Genomic DNA, 16,932 nt, shown 5'->3' on the forward strand with positions numbered 1-16,932 from the left:
TGCGGACAGCACTCCTTAGCACTCACATCTAAAGGCATTCGTACACACAAGCAGATGCACATATGTTATTTACACAGCGGATTACACATTTAGTTCGATGCATAAGTAACCGAAGTTCATACAGTCAATAATACTCTATTACACAGCTGCAAGTTTTGCTAAGAGAGTAAATCTTGAACATGCTCATCACCCAGAAGGTTTTTTGTCACTGTGTAAAATGACAGACGTTGGCCACACAATGGCAGCGATCATTTCACAAGGTGCACAGACACCGAGTCCCTACGTGGGGCGGTTGAAACTAACACAGTATTCGTCAACCGTACCTCGGTCAAAAAGTGAATTAAAAAATGCCTGAAGCCATGGGCTCCATGCTGATTCATTTTGGGGTCCCTCCAACACTTCATGTGATCGGCTTTACCCCCGTTCCCCGAAAGAAACCTGAACGGGCACAAGCAAAGTAATAAATTGCCACTATCCACTTCTCTGGGGGTCCCTCATCGGGCCAGACACCGCGATAAGCTGTTTTGCAGGGTTTCTTACCTTGGGGACCGGTGAACATTTGCCCCTTTCAGATCTCCGAGCTGGAGCTGAAATCTGGCTGTACCCTTAACCTAGGAACGTAGGGAGCCAACCACCGTCAGGAGCTTCTGTGGTTCCGTCACCAGCAGAAGTCACAGACATTTTCCCACTGAGGAGAACAAAGGCAGGAGAAATGTGGCTTCGATTACACCTTCTCACGACCTGCATCCACTGCTAGACGCCTGAGGCCCCCAGAACGGAACTCAGAAAGGAACTCACCGCTGCCTTGCTGTCGCTGTTGTATTAAAAACAAAAAGCAGCCTTATCTTAACCACAGTCAGGCCCCCAAGGCCCTGTAGACAGCTGCGTTCAGCGGACAGAAATTTCCTTAGAGACTCAGGTTATCTCTACCTTCCCGCCCTCCACAAACCCAAAAACAGAGAACCTGTCACTCCTCGCAACCCCAGGGCAGCTCTCCCTGCCCGCGGGTCCTGTCCCCGGGCGGTTATATACAATCACCTCTTGGCACCCAAGACGTCTCCAGACTTGTTTCTTGGCCGTTGGCTCACGACCCCCGAACCCCCCCCCCCCCCCCCCCCCCCCGGCCAAACCCATCCACGGCTCATACTTGAGACAGGATGCCCGTTATCTACACCGCAGGCCTATCTCCAAGTCTCACGGACGGGACGGGCCCCGGGTGGCAGTGCCAGCGCGGGAGGCTCTGAGCAAGAGAGGAGGAAACGTGGGAGACCAGCCCCGAGTCCTGAACATTCTGTCCCCCCCCCCCCCCCCCCCCGTTCCCAACCGGCGGTGAAACATGGGGGAGGGGAACCCAACACCTCGGGGATGGCGGCTGTCCTCTCTGTCTCTCTCTGTCTCTCTCTCGAGCCGCCTGCTCTGGTGTCTCGAGATCCTACTTTTCCCTTTAATAAACTTTCCCGCTTGTGTGGCTGGTCGTGCTGCACGCCTGTCCTTGAATTTCTTGTGACAAGACCAATACCCTTCGGGGACTCCTTGGGTGGGTCTTTCCAGTTCACCCCAGGGCTGGGTGGAGGCCCCAGGCCCCAGGGTTTCCCAGTTCACCCCTTAACAGAACTGGGAGGGACAGGGGTGGATCCAGGAAAATACGTTTCCCTCCTTCGGCTTTCTAGCTCTGCCAGGACCATTGACTCACTTTCGAGGGTCAGAACTGTCATTCTGGAAAACTCTGGATCGCTCCGTCTATTTGGTGTCAGACACCCACATGCTCAAAATATTCACGGACCAGGGTGTTAATTGAGGAATTTACAGACAGGAAAAGTGGGCAGAGAGGTTTCAGGGCTGATATATTATTTCCCAATTTGCTCTCCCCGCTTAGAAATATTTGGCTAAGACCCTAGCCTCTTTGAACAGAAAAAAATAATAATAAATAATCCTTTCTAGCTTTGTGGTGCTAGAGATACGCGGAAATTCTAAATTCCATATGACCACTTGATGAGGGAGACGAAGGCAAGAGAAATGCAGTTTAAATCTCCTTGCCGCTTGCAGCCGACTGCTAGATGTGCAGACCGTGACCTTGAGGACCTCATGGCCGCCCTGCTGCCTTAATGTTTTTGTTTCATGAAAGACTAAAAGCAACCTTATCTTAGCAGCTGCCCCTCAACGTCCTGAAACCTTGCTTCCAAATTCCTCACTGACTTACCCTCACTCCCACTGACTTGAAAGTATGTAACCAGTCACTCCTCACAACCCCAGGGGCAGCCCTCTCTGCCCCCTGGGTCCTGTCCCTTTGCTGTAGTAAAAGCACCTTTTTCCACCAGAAAACACCTCAAGAATCCTTTCTCAGCCATTTGCTCATGACCCTCACTTTATAATTTTATCACTGTGGCGCCCTCACGTGGGGCTTTGAGTTTTTTCATCTGGACTCTGAGCCCCAGCGCTAACTTGGTAATTCCTCTCCTCTTTCCTTTTATTTCAGGGGCTTTTGGAGGAACAGTTTCATGTCAGTTGCTCAGGCTGCAGGCCTCTGGTGCCCGTGGCTTCTCCGCAGGGAGGAGAAAGGCTGCCTTTTGGCTGGAAGTTAGTACCCTGGCAGGAATGGTAAGACCAGAAACTTGATGCCCTCTCTTTATTCCTGTCCTTATACCAAGTTGTCCGTCTTGGGCGTGGGACAGCCACCTAAGTCACCAGGACGGCTGCCACTCTTAAGACTCCCTTGCGAGGTTTCCTCTTCGTTGGTCTAATGTGGGCCCCTCCAGATCCCTGGTCTAGCCGCCTCTGGCCCAGAGAACGCTACTCAGAGCCGGCCGAAACCAGTCCGTGCATGATTAAATTAGATCCCAACTGGGGACTGTTTCTAGGGAAGTCGGCTGTAAGGACGACATGTGTTGGAATGTCTCTTAGACCCTGATGGGTTTCTGTCTTTACTATTTTTCATCAGGGCCCCTACTGACTACTGAAATTATCATTCCTGCAGGAAACCAAGCAAATAGACTGAGATACCCTAGGTCCAGCTGTGAATGGCCCTAAATCATGCCCCGGATTTTAAGGCCTCTTGTAAAATGTGTTTGGCCACTAACCAGGCTGATAAACTCCCTCCTGATACACCGAGGACTGTCTCAACAGGCCTCCTCTGTCAGGAGCCCCTCCCGGGTAGTGGGTAGCGGGAGTCTTGTTTCATTCTCGCCCTAATAAATTTGGTGCCTGTGCCGCTCTTAACCTTGTTCGTGGGTTCCATCCTTCGGCTCCATCAGAACACGATCCTGGATTTTTAAAAACGCAGTACATCCCCCTGGAATTTAGTGTCTTTTCATTACTACCTGTCTTCGCCGGAAATCGCAACTGTTTAGCATGTGGATAGCTTGCATTTGATTGTTTTCTAGTGGTATCTTGGGCAATTTCCTTAACTTACTCAGAAACTGGATGGGTTACATTTGAAATTTATACCGCTGATCTTTCCAACAATGAGGGCCTTTCTAACCCCCCGAGGTGTAGACCTGGGTCTTGATAAGGATTTTACCACTCACTGTCTGACCCCAAGGCAAATTATTTAATCTGTTTGTCTCAAGTGTCACTAAGTGTAAAGTAAAATGATATTCAGCTCATAGGGTCACGGAAATAAACTTACGCCTGGGAATCACTGGACACAGTGTCTGGCAAACAGTGAGCACTTGAGAACTTCCTTACTGTAAAAAAAAAAAAAAAAAAAAAAAAAAAAAAAAAACCCTGCTAGAATTTACTTGGTGATGCATTTAAATCATTCTTTGGATTCAACAATTTATTGACCACCTACTATGCACCGTGTTCTCTTAACCTCTTTGCAAATGTCGTTGCTCTTTCTAGAAGGCTTTCTTTCCCCCACTCCTTCTTGCTTAAAGGACTTCTTGCTTGACTAACTCCTGTTTTCATTGTGCTGCTTAAGTGTCAAAAAACCCAGGACCCCTTCCTGCTCTGGCATCACGGTCAGGATCTTCTGCGGCATTAGCCCCACACCAGGCACAGTACCGTGTGGTGACTTGACTGCATTTGACTTTGGACTCTGAGGACAGGGCATGTTTTCTTTGACCCCGATCTGTTGCTTGGCAAAGAGAAGGCACAGATACATGTTTGCTGGTTACCAAGCAAAATGAGGTGGGGACAGTTGAGCAGGGGGACAGACAGTAAGACAGCTTGATAAAATAGTTTCATGCTACTCGGTGACAGCCATTTAGCGGATCTTCCGCCAACTTTTGTCCGTCCCTTACAGCCTATTGCCTGCCCCCACATCCGTGCCCCCACACCCCCCTCCACAACTCAGATTGTTATTCTCTGTCTGAAACTCTAACAGTATCCCATAATGTTCAGAGACACTCTTGTCCACCCTCTTTCCAGTTCCTCTTCTGCTTCCTTGTTCTCCCTCAGCGAGCCAAACAGCCAAACACATTGTCACCTCCTGCCTGCATTTGCCGTCCCCTCTGCTGGAACGCTTTTCCCTCCTGTGGACCTCTCTTGGTCCTTTATTTCATTAAGGGTTCCGCTCAGGTGTCATCCTCATCAGGGAGGACTTCCCTAACCACCCTATCTACACAGCACCCACTTTTAAGGCCCCTCGTCACATAAGTTTGGGTATTTTCTACCCCTCCCCCCACCAGAATAGAAGCTTGGCGAAAGCCGCCTTTGTTTTGCTCGTTGTTGTGCCCCTAGCAACTTGGACGATGCCCAGCGTTAGAAAGAGTAAAAGAGGGAATAACATTGTGCAGAAGCAAAACTGTTTGCATATACACAACATATGGTTTACTTATGTAGAAAGCCCAAAAGAATCTACACACATATTACACGAGTGAGAGTTCAGCAAAGATGCTGGATACGAAAATCAACTGGCTAGAAAATGCAGGAACTGAAAACATACCGCAAAAATAGCATCAAAAAGTATAAAGTCCCTAGGAAATATTAACAATAGACATTTATGGAGAAAATTATAAAACTTTATTGAAAGACACTTAAAAAGGTTAAATAAATGAAGAGCTACATCATGTTCCAGGGAAGACTCAACATTGTAATTAGTCTATGAATTCAATATAAGTCCAATAAAAATTCCAGCATTTTTGTTTTGTTTTGTTTTGTTTTGTTTTAGAACTGGTCAATCCAGGGGCGCCTGGGTGGCTCAGTCGGCTAAGCGTCCGACGTCGGCTCAGGTCATGATCTCGCGATTCGTGAGTTCGAGCCCCACATCAGGCTCCGTGCTGACAGCTCAGAGCCTGGAGCCTGCATGGGATTCTGTGTCTCCCTCTCTCTCTGCCCCTCCCCTACGCACACTCTGTCTCTCAAAAATGAATAAACATTAAAAAAAATTTTTAAAATAAAAGGACTGATCAATCTAATTCTAAAAGTTGTAGCAAATCTAATTCTAAAAGCCGTTAGCAAACGGCTGAGGATGGCCACGATGCTCCCGAAGAAGACAAGTCTGGTGGAGACTTTATTTTGGAGGTGGAGGTGAGGTTTGTCCTGAGATACCAAGACCTCTTTCTAAAAGCTGTAGTGCCCAGGACTATATTGCACTGCCGTGGGGTTGGGCAAACTGACCAGAGAGTCAGGAGAGAATCCACACCCGCCCTGCCCCGCACCCACCCACCCCCAAGAGACTCCATTTTCGAAAGAGCTGGTGTTCCGGATCCATGGGAAGGAATGAACTCTTCAGAAAATGGTGCAGCGGCGACCACTGCTCATCCACCTGGACAAAATATTATATTGAACTTCTGTCTCGTACTTTGCACGCCGATCAGTGCAGAGAAGACTGCGGACGAGTGTGAAACGTAAAACCATGTTTAAGGTGCAGTAAAGAACATCTCTAGGGCTGTGGGTAGGAAATGATCCCCCTCCCACCAGGCTAGTATGTATTCAGCTTTTATAAGATACTTTTCAGGACCAGCCACTTCCAGGAGGACACGGGTGACAATCAATCCACACAACACCCGACAACATTCAAACTCCCCCCCTCCCCGCCCCCCCCAAGTCAACAGTCTTCTGTTGCTCTTCTGAAAAGGTGACGTTCTCGGGAGGCGTGGCTATTTCGCATGAGGTACGTGAGATCTTTTCACGGGTCAACTCTGACGTGGGGGAGAGGAGCTAAAAAGTCCAGGATGGCCACTGGGATCGCCCGCCAACTACACACAGGGATCCTGGCTCTTTGGGGCAACGCCATCTTGCTGTTACGGCCAGAAGGCCTGAGTGCGATCACCCGACAGGAGGCTGGGGGTGCCAAGGCCGCGTCATGACTATTCCAGGAAGGCCAGTGTACGCTGCTCGCCTCAGGAGAGAAGCCATGAGGTTTTGCTTCTCCATGCCGGAAGGCTTCTGAGCCCGGGGGGGCGGGGGGGCTGACAGGAGACCCCTCCCGGGAACCGAGAATAATCTTCAACAGTGAGGACACGAGGCGCCATCTCCCCCCATTTCAATCGGGCCCCGGAGACATTCTGTCAGCGGGATTTGCGCTTTCCACAGGGGACAACAACAATGCGTCTTGTATGCCAACGGCGGAAGTTGGAAATAAGAGCCCAAGTTCTACACTTTTATAAAAGTTGACTGAAGACAGACAGTATCTCGAACAGCAGAGTCACTAGAAGTTGAGTTATGAAAAAAGTACATTTCATTTGGCGTCCCCGCTGCCTTCTGCTTTCTGTGACGGGGCCGTGGAAGCGTCCGGGTTCTTCCCGGCCTTGTCCCCGGCCTTGTCCCCAACCCTGTCGCCCTCTGCTTTCCCCTTTCTCCCCTTGGGCCGCTTCTCGGCCTTCCTGGCAGCGGCCTTTGGAGGCCTGGCTTCCGGTTTTGGGGGAGCGGGTTTGGCAGACAGCCGCGCAGATCTCCTCTGCGGCTCACCCTTCACCTTGGCTTTGTCACCTTTAGCGTCGCCTTTTGCCTTTCTCTTGGGCATGGTGGCGGGTGGCTTCGCCAGGCCAGGGAGGGCGGCGGCTTCTGCCTTCCTCACACTGCTTCCGGGAAGATTTCTGTAACAAACACAAAGCGTGTAAGCCATTACGGGATGGGTGGACAGATGGAACTACATTAACGTTCAAGGTTGACTGTATTAGAATGAAGAACTTGTACAAAGCGAAGATAGTACAAGAAAGTAAAAGGATAGGTTCCAAGCTGGGCAAAGATATTCCTAACACACAGAACTGACAAGGGATCCGAATCCAGAATATACAAAGAATTCCTGGGGCGCCTGGGTTCAGTCAGTTGAACCTCCAACTTGGGCTCAGGTCATGATCTTAGAGTTCACGAGTTCGAGCCCCGTGTGGGTCTCTGTGCCGACAGCTCGGAGCCTGGAGCCTGCTTGGGATTCTGTGTCCCCCCCTCTCTCTGCCCCTCCCCAAGTTGTACTCTGTCTCTCCAAAATAAACATTAAGAAATTAAAAAAAAAAAAAAAAAAAAAAAGAATGGCTACAGATCCACGAGAGAAGGGCAAAATGAAGATGTTAAAACAATGAGCAAAGGTGTTTACAAGAACTTCTTAGAAGCAGCACGAATGGTGAATAAGCACGTACGAATATGCCCAACCTCACTAGTAACACAGAGAAAGACACACTGACATTTCACGGCCATCAAATCGGTGGAAACTGAATGGCCTGACAAAATCAAGTGCCCAGCAGATGTGGAACAATGAAAGCATCACGCACTGCTGGGCTGGGCTGTTTATTTGTGTGTAAGTTAGTGTATTAAATTTGAAAATATCCTGAAAAGCAATTTCACTTCTGGGTGTTTACCTAGAGGAATTCTTGGAGATGAACACAGGAAATCCCTATGAGAATGTTTACGAACCTCTACACCACCCACTGGCCTTTCAGTAGCAGAAGAGATCGATCCATTATTAGCATCCCTGCAAAGGAACGCGAGTCAGCAGCAGAAACGAAGAGGTTAGGATGAATCTCAAGCACGTAATGTTGAGCAAAAACAGACTGCCAAATATGTGCAGTATAGATCCACTGACAAGCATACAGCCAAATGACATGTCTACACCGCAAGCATGTAGTAAAACCAAAACAGAAAACAACGACGACAACAAAAGAAGGGATAAAGGTAAAAATCGGGACAAGAGCCACATCGAAGGGCGTCGAGAAAGAGCCGGTGGCTGGAGACGGGGCGGGGGTCCAGAGGAAGGGGTGAGGTAGCACTCTCTTCCTTGGACTGGGGGTGGGACAGGAGCACACAGAAGCACACAGAACAGAAGGTGATTTATTTGGGGTCGGGTAATTAGGACCCGGGGCTGTGGCTGCCATTCCCAAGTGGCATGGCAACTCTTTTAAAGCTTTAGGCCAAGTCTAGCGGCTCAGACCTCTGCCCACCCCCCACCCTTGAACCATTTCCTGGGGAATTCTGTAACCTCTGCCCTGCCCCACTCCACAACGTTTTGAGGAAAAAAAAAAAAAAATTACCTTGTCCCTAAACTGCTCCAAAGTTCTGTTGTGTTGTTTTTGCTGGACCTCACTATCTAGATACTTCGTGGGCAAACCTGATCCTTGAGCAAACCTGGTTTTGATTTTATGTTCCTTGGCTAACAAAAGGACCCACCTGTAAATCGTGCGAAAGTATCAAATTAGCCGTTTTTCTCCCCGCTTTTTCACCATGACTAGAGCCGCTGAAAATTTTGTTTCTCCCTTCCTCCTCGTGCAATAGAGGGAGAAATATATTAGCATGAAGAAGAAAGAGCCAAAGTGCCTGAATCCGTCAGTATTGCCCTTGGGACCTGGTAAGGGACTTTGGGAACAGGGAAGGATATGAACAGGAGGGACAGTTGTATTCTCATGCTGAACAGCAATGCAGTGAAAAGCTAATGTGAAATTAGCAGGACCCTTCTCTCCCCTTGCAGCGCCCTTCGCCCACCTCTAAATACTCTAAATTCCTGAGGGTCACGAAGCCCCTGCTGCCACAGAAGCGTAGCATGGGTCTGCTGATCCAGGGGACTCGCCCGCCCTCACCCGAGGACACGCGTCCCCAGACATTCCGTGAACTTAGGCCTAATTTATCCTCTTTTTATTTCCTCTCCCAAACGCACCACTAAAGAAATGCTTGAACAATTCTTAGAGAACAAAAGGTGTGTGTGTGTGTATGTGTGTTTTAACCCAAATTCTGGCGCAATACAGAAAATGATTTTTAAAGAAAATAATTGAGGAGGCTAGAGATCCCACAGGCTAACGCTGCGTGTGGTGACGGTGTGCCTGGAGAGGGACAGGCAGGGAGACAGCTGCTCTTAAGATGAAGGGAACAACGTTGAGAGATCTTTTACGGCATGAAAATCATTTGGTCTGGTGCTAGGGTGGCTGGGTTTATCCCTGTTGTCCTGGCATAATTATTTTAAAAAAAATTTTTTTTCTTAATGTTTACTCATCTCTGAGACAGAGAGAGACAGGGCATGGACAGGGGAGGCACAGAGAGAGAGGGAGACAGAATCCGAAGCAGGCTCCAGGCTCTGAGCGGTCAGCGCAGAGCCCAATGCGGGGCTCGAACTCATGACCTGAGCCGAAGTCGGACGCTTAACCGACCGAGCCACCCAGGCGCCCCACGTACAGGGGGCTTTTGAGGGCAGTGAAACCATTCTGTATGTTACCGTAATGGTGGATACGCGACATTAGGCATTTAGCAAAACTCCACTGTATACAAAGAGGGAGGCCGAATGTAGACTGTGGACTTCAGGTAATTATGTGGAAATCCTGGCTCATCGATTGTAACACATGTACCACGCCAGTGCAAGTTGTTAATAAGAAGAGAAACTTTAATAATAGGAGAAACTGTACTTTCTGCTCAATTTGTCTGAAAGACTAAAACTGTTCTTAAAAAAAAAAATGAAGTCTACTGATTGAAAAAAACAACCCCCCCCCATATTTTAAGAATTAAAACAAGAAGAAATAATTTGTCAGACAATAAAATATAGAATTCACAGGGCGACAAACATTCCATTGTGTACGTCAGAGGGAAGAACTATTACGGGCGGGCAGATAAATCTACATAATGTTGTAACTGCGGGAATCCAGAAATAGGACTTTCCATGGCTATCTCCAGGGCAAGAAATGATCAAGACAGGGCAACAATGTTTCAAGTTTTAGGAATTTAACAGTCCCCCTTTGTGAATACAGCTTTGACCTTGGAAGTGCTATTGTAACAGAGAACAGAACAGGAACACAGTGAGATTCTGAATCACCCTCTCCCAGGTTGCACACCTCACGGGAGAACAATTCATTTAACCAGACTGCTTGTTTGTAACATGGAGGCTCCCTCTTCCTCAGCAGCCCCGGGGGAGAGGCAACATCCTTTCCTTAAAATGCTTCTGTTAGCTACGAAGATGTGCATTTTTCCATTAGCAAGAGACCTAGGAAGTTTAAATTAACTGGCAGAAATAGCTTAAAACACCTAACGGTCAAATGAAGAGTAAATCCTAGCTTTCATGTGCAGGAGAAACCTGCTAACCCCGACTTCGAAGCAGCTGTGCTATAATCCTCTGGGAGATGCACTGCTGGGGCTTCTCCAAACTGTGTCAACAGGATATGTGATACATCCAGCTCAGTCCCCAGAAGTGAGCTGAATTGGCACCCCCCCTCCCCAAATTCATAGGTAGAAGTCCTGACCCCCAGGACCTCACACTGTGACTGCAGTTGGAGGCAGGGCCTTTAAAAAGGCAGTTAAGGGGCGCCTGGGTGGCGCAGTCGGTTAAGCGTCCGACTTCAGCCAGGTCACGATCTCGAGGTCCGTGAGTTCGAGCCCCGAGTCGGGCTCTGTGCTGATGGCTCGGAGCCTGGAGCCTGTTTCCGATTCTGTGTCTCCCTCTCTCTCTGCCCCTCCCCCGTTCATGCTCTGTCTCTCTCTGTCCCCCCAAAAATAAATAAACGTTGAAAAAAAAATTAAAAAAATAAATAAAATAAAAAGGCAGTTAAGGTAGAATGAGGACGTACGGGTGGGCCCCGACCCGACAGCATTCCTGTCCTTAGAAGAGGGGATCGGGACGCAGGCAACACAGAGGGCTGACCACCCAAGCTAAGGAGAGAGGCTGGGGAAGAAACCAAGCCTGCCAACATCCTGATGCCGGACTTCCAGCCTTTAGAACTGGGAGAAAATACACTTCTGTTGTTTCCGACACGCGGCCTGTGGCGTTTTGTCACACAGCTCCGGCACGTTAACGCAGGAGGGGCGAGTGCAAAGACCCTACTGACCTAGAGCACATCCCGGGTGAGATTCCCTGTGAGGTTTGGCACAGCTCTCAAAATCCTGCCCCCATATGGTTTTTTCTCTTTCCTCGCAAGCCTGTCTCCAGTATCCACGGAGCGAATCCCGCCCCATCCAATACATGCCCCACCCCGTTCCCAGCAGACTCGCACAGGGCGCATTTTAGCAGCATTTACTGATCTGGATTTCTGGGAGCCAGTTCTAACTTGGGTTCTGGTCTCAATCCCACCCCCAAAGTCGCAAGGCCACCTTCTCTCTGCCTCTTACTCAGGGCAAGATCGTGCTTTGGGGTTGGACGGGAGACCCGGAAGAAGGCTGCTAACGCCAAGTTTGGGGAAGGGAGAATAAAGGACATGGCCGAAGAAAAGCTGGTGTGCAAGGCGAGCCGCGGGGCAAGAGCCCACCAGGCGTCAGCCGCCATCTAGGGCCTACCTGTTCTCCACCTGCCAGACGATGTGATCAGTCAGGGCCTGCAGCCCGAGCCTCCATCTGGGGTTAAGTGAGGGGCACTGGGGGAGGGAAAGGTGAGAAAGGGCAGACTGTCTAAAAGGGTAGGGCAGCTGCATCTTGCCCGGGTTCTCCTGGTCTGAGGAGAAGCAGAGAGCCACGGGTTTCTAAACGAAACTGCCACCCATTTGCAACTGGTTGGCTTGGGGCACACTCGCTTCGGTGTTCCCGCCCACTGGCATCCCAGGACAAATCTCCAACATCTCCCGGGCCCCTGAGACCCCGGCCTGCTTTCTGGGCACATTAACCCCCTCCTATTTCTGAGTGGCAGGGAAGAGACTGTAAATGAAAATGTCTTAGATAAATTCCTATCGGCCACCTGCCAAACCTTATTATCCTGCTCACAAGGGAATTAACAAGATGATAAAATCATGTCCTTTTTTTTGGCAGAGACAGGATGAAAATGGAGGAGGGAGAGAGAGAAGGAAAGCTCATTAGGTAAAGACTGTCCTTTCTTATGCCCATAAACACATCACATTGGCATCAGTCATTTCAGGGAACCCAGAGCCCCGCGGACTGGGAGACTAGGCTTGGCCGACCCTTAAAAGCAAAAAGCAGTGGTGGTCGGGGTAGTAATAATCATCTACGAAGGAAATCCTGAGGCTGTCGGGTGGGATACCAAGACTTCTGGGCCAGAAAAGCCTTTGACGGATCCAATTACCACGCAAGCAGACCGGGGGTCCGAGGTCAGAGGCCACACACCGGGGCTCGAGACCCGACTCCGAGCAGGTGCGGCCCGTGCCCCCAAGCTTCGAGGCGACGCGCAGAACCCACCGCGGGTCCGTTTCTTAACTTTCTTCGGGCGCGGAGGGCAGAAGGCCAAAGCGCAGGCAGGCCCGGGCCTCCGGGGTCCCCGGGGCGGCGGGGAGGGGGGCTTCCCGCAGGCGAGGCCCCCGGGAGTGGGGGAGACGGACGCCGAGGGGGAGGGGGGGGGGCCAGGCCAACCCACCCGCCACGGCCCGGCCGGCGCAGTCCCTTCGGCCCCCCGGCCGCCCCCCCAGGTGTCCGCCCCAGCGTCCGGGCGACGCGCCGCCGGAATTCCGCCCCTTCCCAGAGACTCACGCCCGGGCCGGCGGACACACCGTGATTCCGGAGGCGCGGCGGCCGGAGGGTCCCCGGTACACGACCGCCTCGGCGGCGCACCCGAGTCCCGCGGCCGTCCGACAGGCGCGGGGCTCCCAGCCGCGGCCCGGGCGCCGGTGCCCTCGGCTGGGGCGGGGCCGGCGCGGGCCGCGGGGCCGGGGGCGGACGCGCCGAGCGGGCCCCGCCGGGAACAGGAAGGCGGCGGGCGGCGAGGAACCGCTTCCGGGGCTGCGGGCGGCCGCGCGGCCGCGTGCGAGCGGGGGAGAGCCGCGTCTCCGCTCGCGAGACGTCAGGCCGCCGCCCGGGTCCGCGGGACCCCGGCCCAGCTCGGGCGGGGCCGCCTCCGCACCACGGCCCGGCGACGAGACGACAGAAGGCGGGAACGTATGAAAGAAGAGTTTTAGGAAATAAAGGAAACAAAATGTTAAGGAATTAGCTACAAAACGGAGAGAAGAAAAGGAAGCGTTGTTTCCGCCCGGTTTCGAACCGGGGACCTTTCGCGTGTGAGGCGAACGTGATAACCACTACACTACGGAAACACGACGGCGGCAGGCTCCCTGCGAGAGCAGTTCTCCCTGCAGAACACGCCGCCCGGCCTGCCCGATTCCTGCAAACGAGCGTCGTTTGTGTGCGCATGCGTCGGTGCACCCGTCTTGTTCGCACCACACGAGCCCGTGAAGAGCGCGGGCCAAACCCTCGCAGTGTACAGACTTGAAACCAAATCCATAACAGTTTATTCTGGAAATGCCCAGATTGGGAGAAAACAAGAGAGGGGCTTCAGTGCTCACGAGTGACCCTTCTCGGTTACTTCTCAATCGGAATAGGCACGCCCCGGGACCGTGCACAGGCCTCGGGCTGCTCAGCGCCACCGCGTGGCCGAGACGCGGGACTTGCTGTGCAGGGGCGTGAGGACCCCCCCCCCGCCCCAGCTGCGGTAAATGCGGCGCTCTTTGGCCCCGGAGAACCTGCAAGGCAGATGTCGCCGTGCCCGAGTTTTCGGGCTCCACGGCGTGCCGCGGTGCTCTGCCAGGGAGAGGCAAAATGGCATGACCCGCCTCGAGCCAGCCAGGAGTCGAACCTGGAATCTTCTGATCCGTAGTCAGACGCGTTATCCATTGCGCCACTGGCCCGCACGGAGGCGTTTGCCGCCGCGGATACTTTCGTGAGGACGCAGGCGCCGGCGGGTCCAGGCGAGGCGCGCTCGCGCCCGGGCCGCGCTCCCCGCTGCCCCGCTGGGCTCCCGGCCGGTCACCTGCAGCCGGCTGCTCGCTCCGTGGCGTCCGTGCTCCCCTCCGCGGCGTCTTCTCCGCCCGCGACACCTCGCCATCCACGCGTTCGCCCCGCAACCAGTGTTACCGTCGGAGGCGCTGGAAGTGGAGCCCTGAAGAAAAGCGATGTGGTCCCTTGTCCATCGACAAGATGACAGGGAAGCACTACATGAGGAGAATAATCGTGATGAGCATTTGGAGGAAAACAAAAAGACCGGGAAGACCAGGAAGGCCCGGCGGAGACGGTGATTAACGAGAGAGAAAGGCGGGTATCAGGGAAAAGAGCCTGGAGGGGCGAGAGCGCGCACAGACCCCCCGCTTGCGAGGACCGTGGATGTGATCTGTTGGGACTTGGAGGTCGTGGTGGGGTGGCGTGATCTGGCGTGCTCTCTTGTCTCTCCTTCGGTCGTTAAAAAAATGTGTTTCAGTACTTACCAAGCAAGGCTCTGTGCTAAGCACCTGCTTGCCTGCGCGCCTACCGCTGGGCCTGCGACTCCCAATTTGACACCTTTGAAAGGGGCATCGTCAGCTCGCACGCGTGACTGCGCCTGTTCGCTTTCTCAGGAATCGAGGAAGCATCTCCCAGGTGTGCGTTTCAGTCTCCAGATTTCTGAGAAGTAATCGTCGTCTCCATGCCTGGGTGAGCATCGCGGATAAGTTGACGGCTGTTAACCGAGTGAAACTGCCTGACATTGGGAACATATCCACTGAGTGTAGAAAATAGTCGTTTTCAGTTCATAAGGTTGCAACGGCCCTTAAGAATAATACAGGTGTTCCTGCTCTTTCTGCATAACTTTATAGTAGACCTAGTTAGGAATCTCCCCCTGGACAGGAATTCCCCCTAGTTAGGAATCTCCTCCTGTCCCCCTGGAACAGGAGACCTCTGGCCAGGTTTTGTACTTGTATGCCTAGGGCACTTTGGTGGTTATGGACTGCCTCACAGAATAATCGTTTCGGCTAGAAAGAAAAAAAGATAAATACGTAAGATTTCAAAGGGAAATCAATTACACTGAAATATGTTATCAAATATTAAAGACGTATGCTGTGTCAATATTTTTCCTCCTCTATTAATGCACTAACTGACAATGTACAGCAGGTCTAATCAATACCGTAATTTCAAAGCACTAATGAGCATCCATGATATTTAAAGAAATTTGTAACAACTGTAGTTTGATGTGAAATACTTGTGATCTCCAAAAATGACAAAATAAAAAGGGCTGAGATACAACAGTAATTTGTTGCCAACACTCAAGATGGAATAAAACACAAAGTTTCAGTATCAAGTTCGTCAAGATAAATATTTATTTTCCCATCCGAGTTCACAGACTGTCGCCTCCCTATAAGAAGCAAAAGATTTCTGTTCCCAAGAGCAGTTTGGAAACACGAACACTCACGCTTGAAATTTGAGAAATGAAGCAAACTGGGGTACTTCTTGGTTCTATTTTACCCTCATCGCATACCCAGGATGGGCAGGCAGGCCAGACCCCAAGGGGTCCCTGGAGCCGCGGGTCGCGTCTTGCACCTCTAAAATGGGCTTCAACTCAGCTAGCTGGAGGCCCCGTCCACATGTTCTCTCCTCGGTGTCTGCAGAGACCTCCCTTCGTTGGGCAGGTTTTGAAAGCTTCAGCGGCCTCCAAGTTCTCCGCGATGCTCACAACCTGACATGAGCCGAGGCATGCTTTCACTTTGTTTTTGGAGAGCTTTCTAGGGGTCACCTTTTCTGAGAGTTCCAGTTTCTAGCGTTCAGTCTTTTCTTCAGTGGTTGTATCAGTCAGAGAAACAGAGTCCAGAAAAAAAAAAAACAAAAACAGAACTAGTAAGAGAATATGAATGAATGAATGAATGAACGAATGAATGAATGACTATTTCAAAGCCTGGCGAGTCTGAAATCTGCGGAGCAGGCCTGTAGTTTAGAAAATCTCAGGCAGGAGCTGATGCTACAGTCTTAAGACAGATTTTCTTCTTCCTCCGGGAAGCCTCCATTTTGCTTTTAAATAAAGCCTTTCACCTGGTTGGAAATAATAATTCATGGGAAATAATAATTGGTGCGGCTGGCTGGCTCACCCGTATTACTGAGGATCTTACAGTCAACTCATTGTAACCACGTTAACCCACGGAGATATTTACAACATATCTTTACAGCAACATCCAGATTAGTGTTCAGTTGAATAACTGGGTACTGTACAGCCTAGCCAAGTTCACACATCAAGATAACCATCGCAGTGCACTGTTCTTCTGGTTTCTCTCTCAAGCATGTGGACAATGGCACTCTCTGCCCCTCCCGTGTTTCTTTACATTATTGTCAGCAGTCTGTGACACAGAGATCCACACCTTCTCCAGTTTCCGATGCGAGGAACAGAGCCAAGTGTGAGAGGCCCTTCCACCGGCTTTGCCGGCCACACTGGGGATTGCGTAGAGGAGAGAATTCGCACCCAGAGTTCTGGAAGCGATTGTTCAAAGTCTCAGTTTTTCCCCCAAGATTTGTCTGCGGCTTGTTAAACACCTGCTTTGACTTAGCAGCATTTCACTGCCGATTTTGACCGCTGGTGACCAACCAAAGGAAAAACCCCGACCAAATACCGCTCTGCTGTCTTTCTGATAATCTGCCACAGTTTGGTCAAGGCCATAGTAGGTGTGGCTGTGCTCTTTATGATTATGTTGGCTCCCAGCACACTAATAATATAATGGCTAATCTTATCATATTAAAGAAATAGGTGCTTATTTCATGGAGGCTCAAACCGATTTCATGTTTCATAGACTTTCAGGGTTTTTACTGCAGTGAGAAATCTAGCAGAGTCATGGGCTTTTATACCCCAGCCCTCAACTGTGTGGAGGTGGTGGTTAAGTGCCAAGGGCTGCCTTTTAGAGTGTGACAGCGAAATCC

General features: G+C 51.0%; 1 protein-coding gene and 2 non-coding genes across 6 annotated transcripts; all 3 read right to left on the bottom strand.

The window, feature by feature from the left end:
- Positions 1–5,443: 5,443 nt before the first annotated feature.
- Positions 5,444–12,928, bottom strand: HMGN4 (high mobility group nucleosomal binding domain 4). Of its 4 annotated transcripts, none has more exons than XM_047860548.1 (2): positions 12,780–12,928; positions 5,444–6,980 (listed from the first exon to the last, which is right to left on the bottom strand). In XM_047860548.1, the coding sequence occupies exon 2, from the start codon at positions 6,905–6,907 to the stop codon at positions 6,623–6,625; it is 285 nt and encodes a 94-aa protein (XP_047716504.1). In that variant the 5' UTR covers positions 6,908–6,980; positions 12,780–12,928; the 3' UTR covers positions 5,444–6,622. The 4 variants fall into 4 exon arrangements, with proteins under 4 accessions (XP_047716504.1, XP_047716505.1, XP_047716508.1 ...); XM_047860549.1 differs by having other exon boundaries at positions 12,760–12,928; XM_047860552.1 differs by lacking the exon at positions 12,780–12,928 and adding an exon at positions 12,359–12,651.
- A 318-nt stretch (positions 12,929–13,246) lies between these two features.
- On the bottom strand, positions 13,247–13,319 carry TRNAV-CAC (transfer RNA valine (anticodon CAC)). The gene has a single exon. It is a non-coding gene; the product is annotated as a tRNA-Val (tRNA).
- A 518-nt stretch (positions 13,320–13,837) lies between these two features.
- On the bottom strand, positions 13,838–13,910 carry TRNAR-ACG (transfer RNA arginine (anticodon ACG)). Its single transcript has one exon. It is a non-coding gene; the product is annotated as a tRNA-Arg (tRNA).
- Between the last annotated feature and the right edge of the window lie 3,022 nt (positions 13,911–16,932).

The sequence above is a fragment of the Prionailurus viverrinus genome, chromosome B2 (assembly GCF_022837055.1).
Source record: "Prionailurus viverrinus isolate Anna chromosome B2, UM_Priviv_1.0, whole genome shotgun sequence".
Lineage (NCBI taxonomy): Eukaryota > Metazoa > Chordata > Mammalia > Carnivora > Felidae > Prionailurus > Prionailurus viverrinus.

What these genes read in the sequence shown, in the direction of transcription:
- HMGN4 (XM_047860548.1), bottom strand. Translation starts at nt 6,907, where the DNA reads ATGCCCAAGAGAAAGGCAAAAGGCGACGCTAAAGGTGACAAAGCCAAG.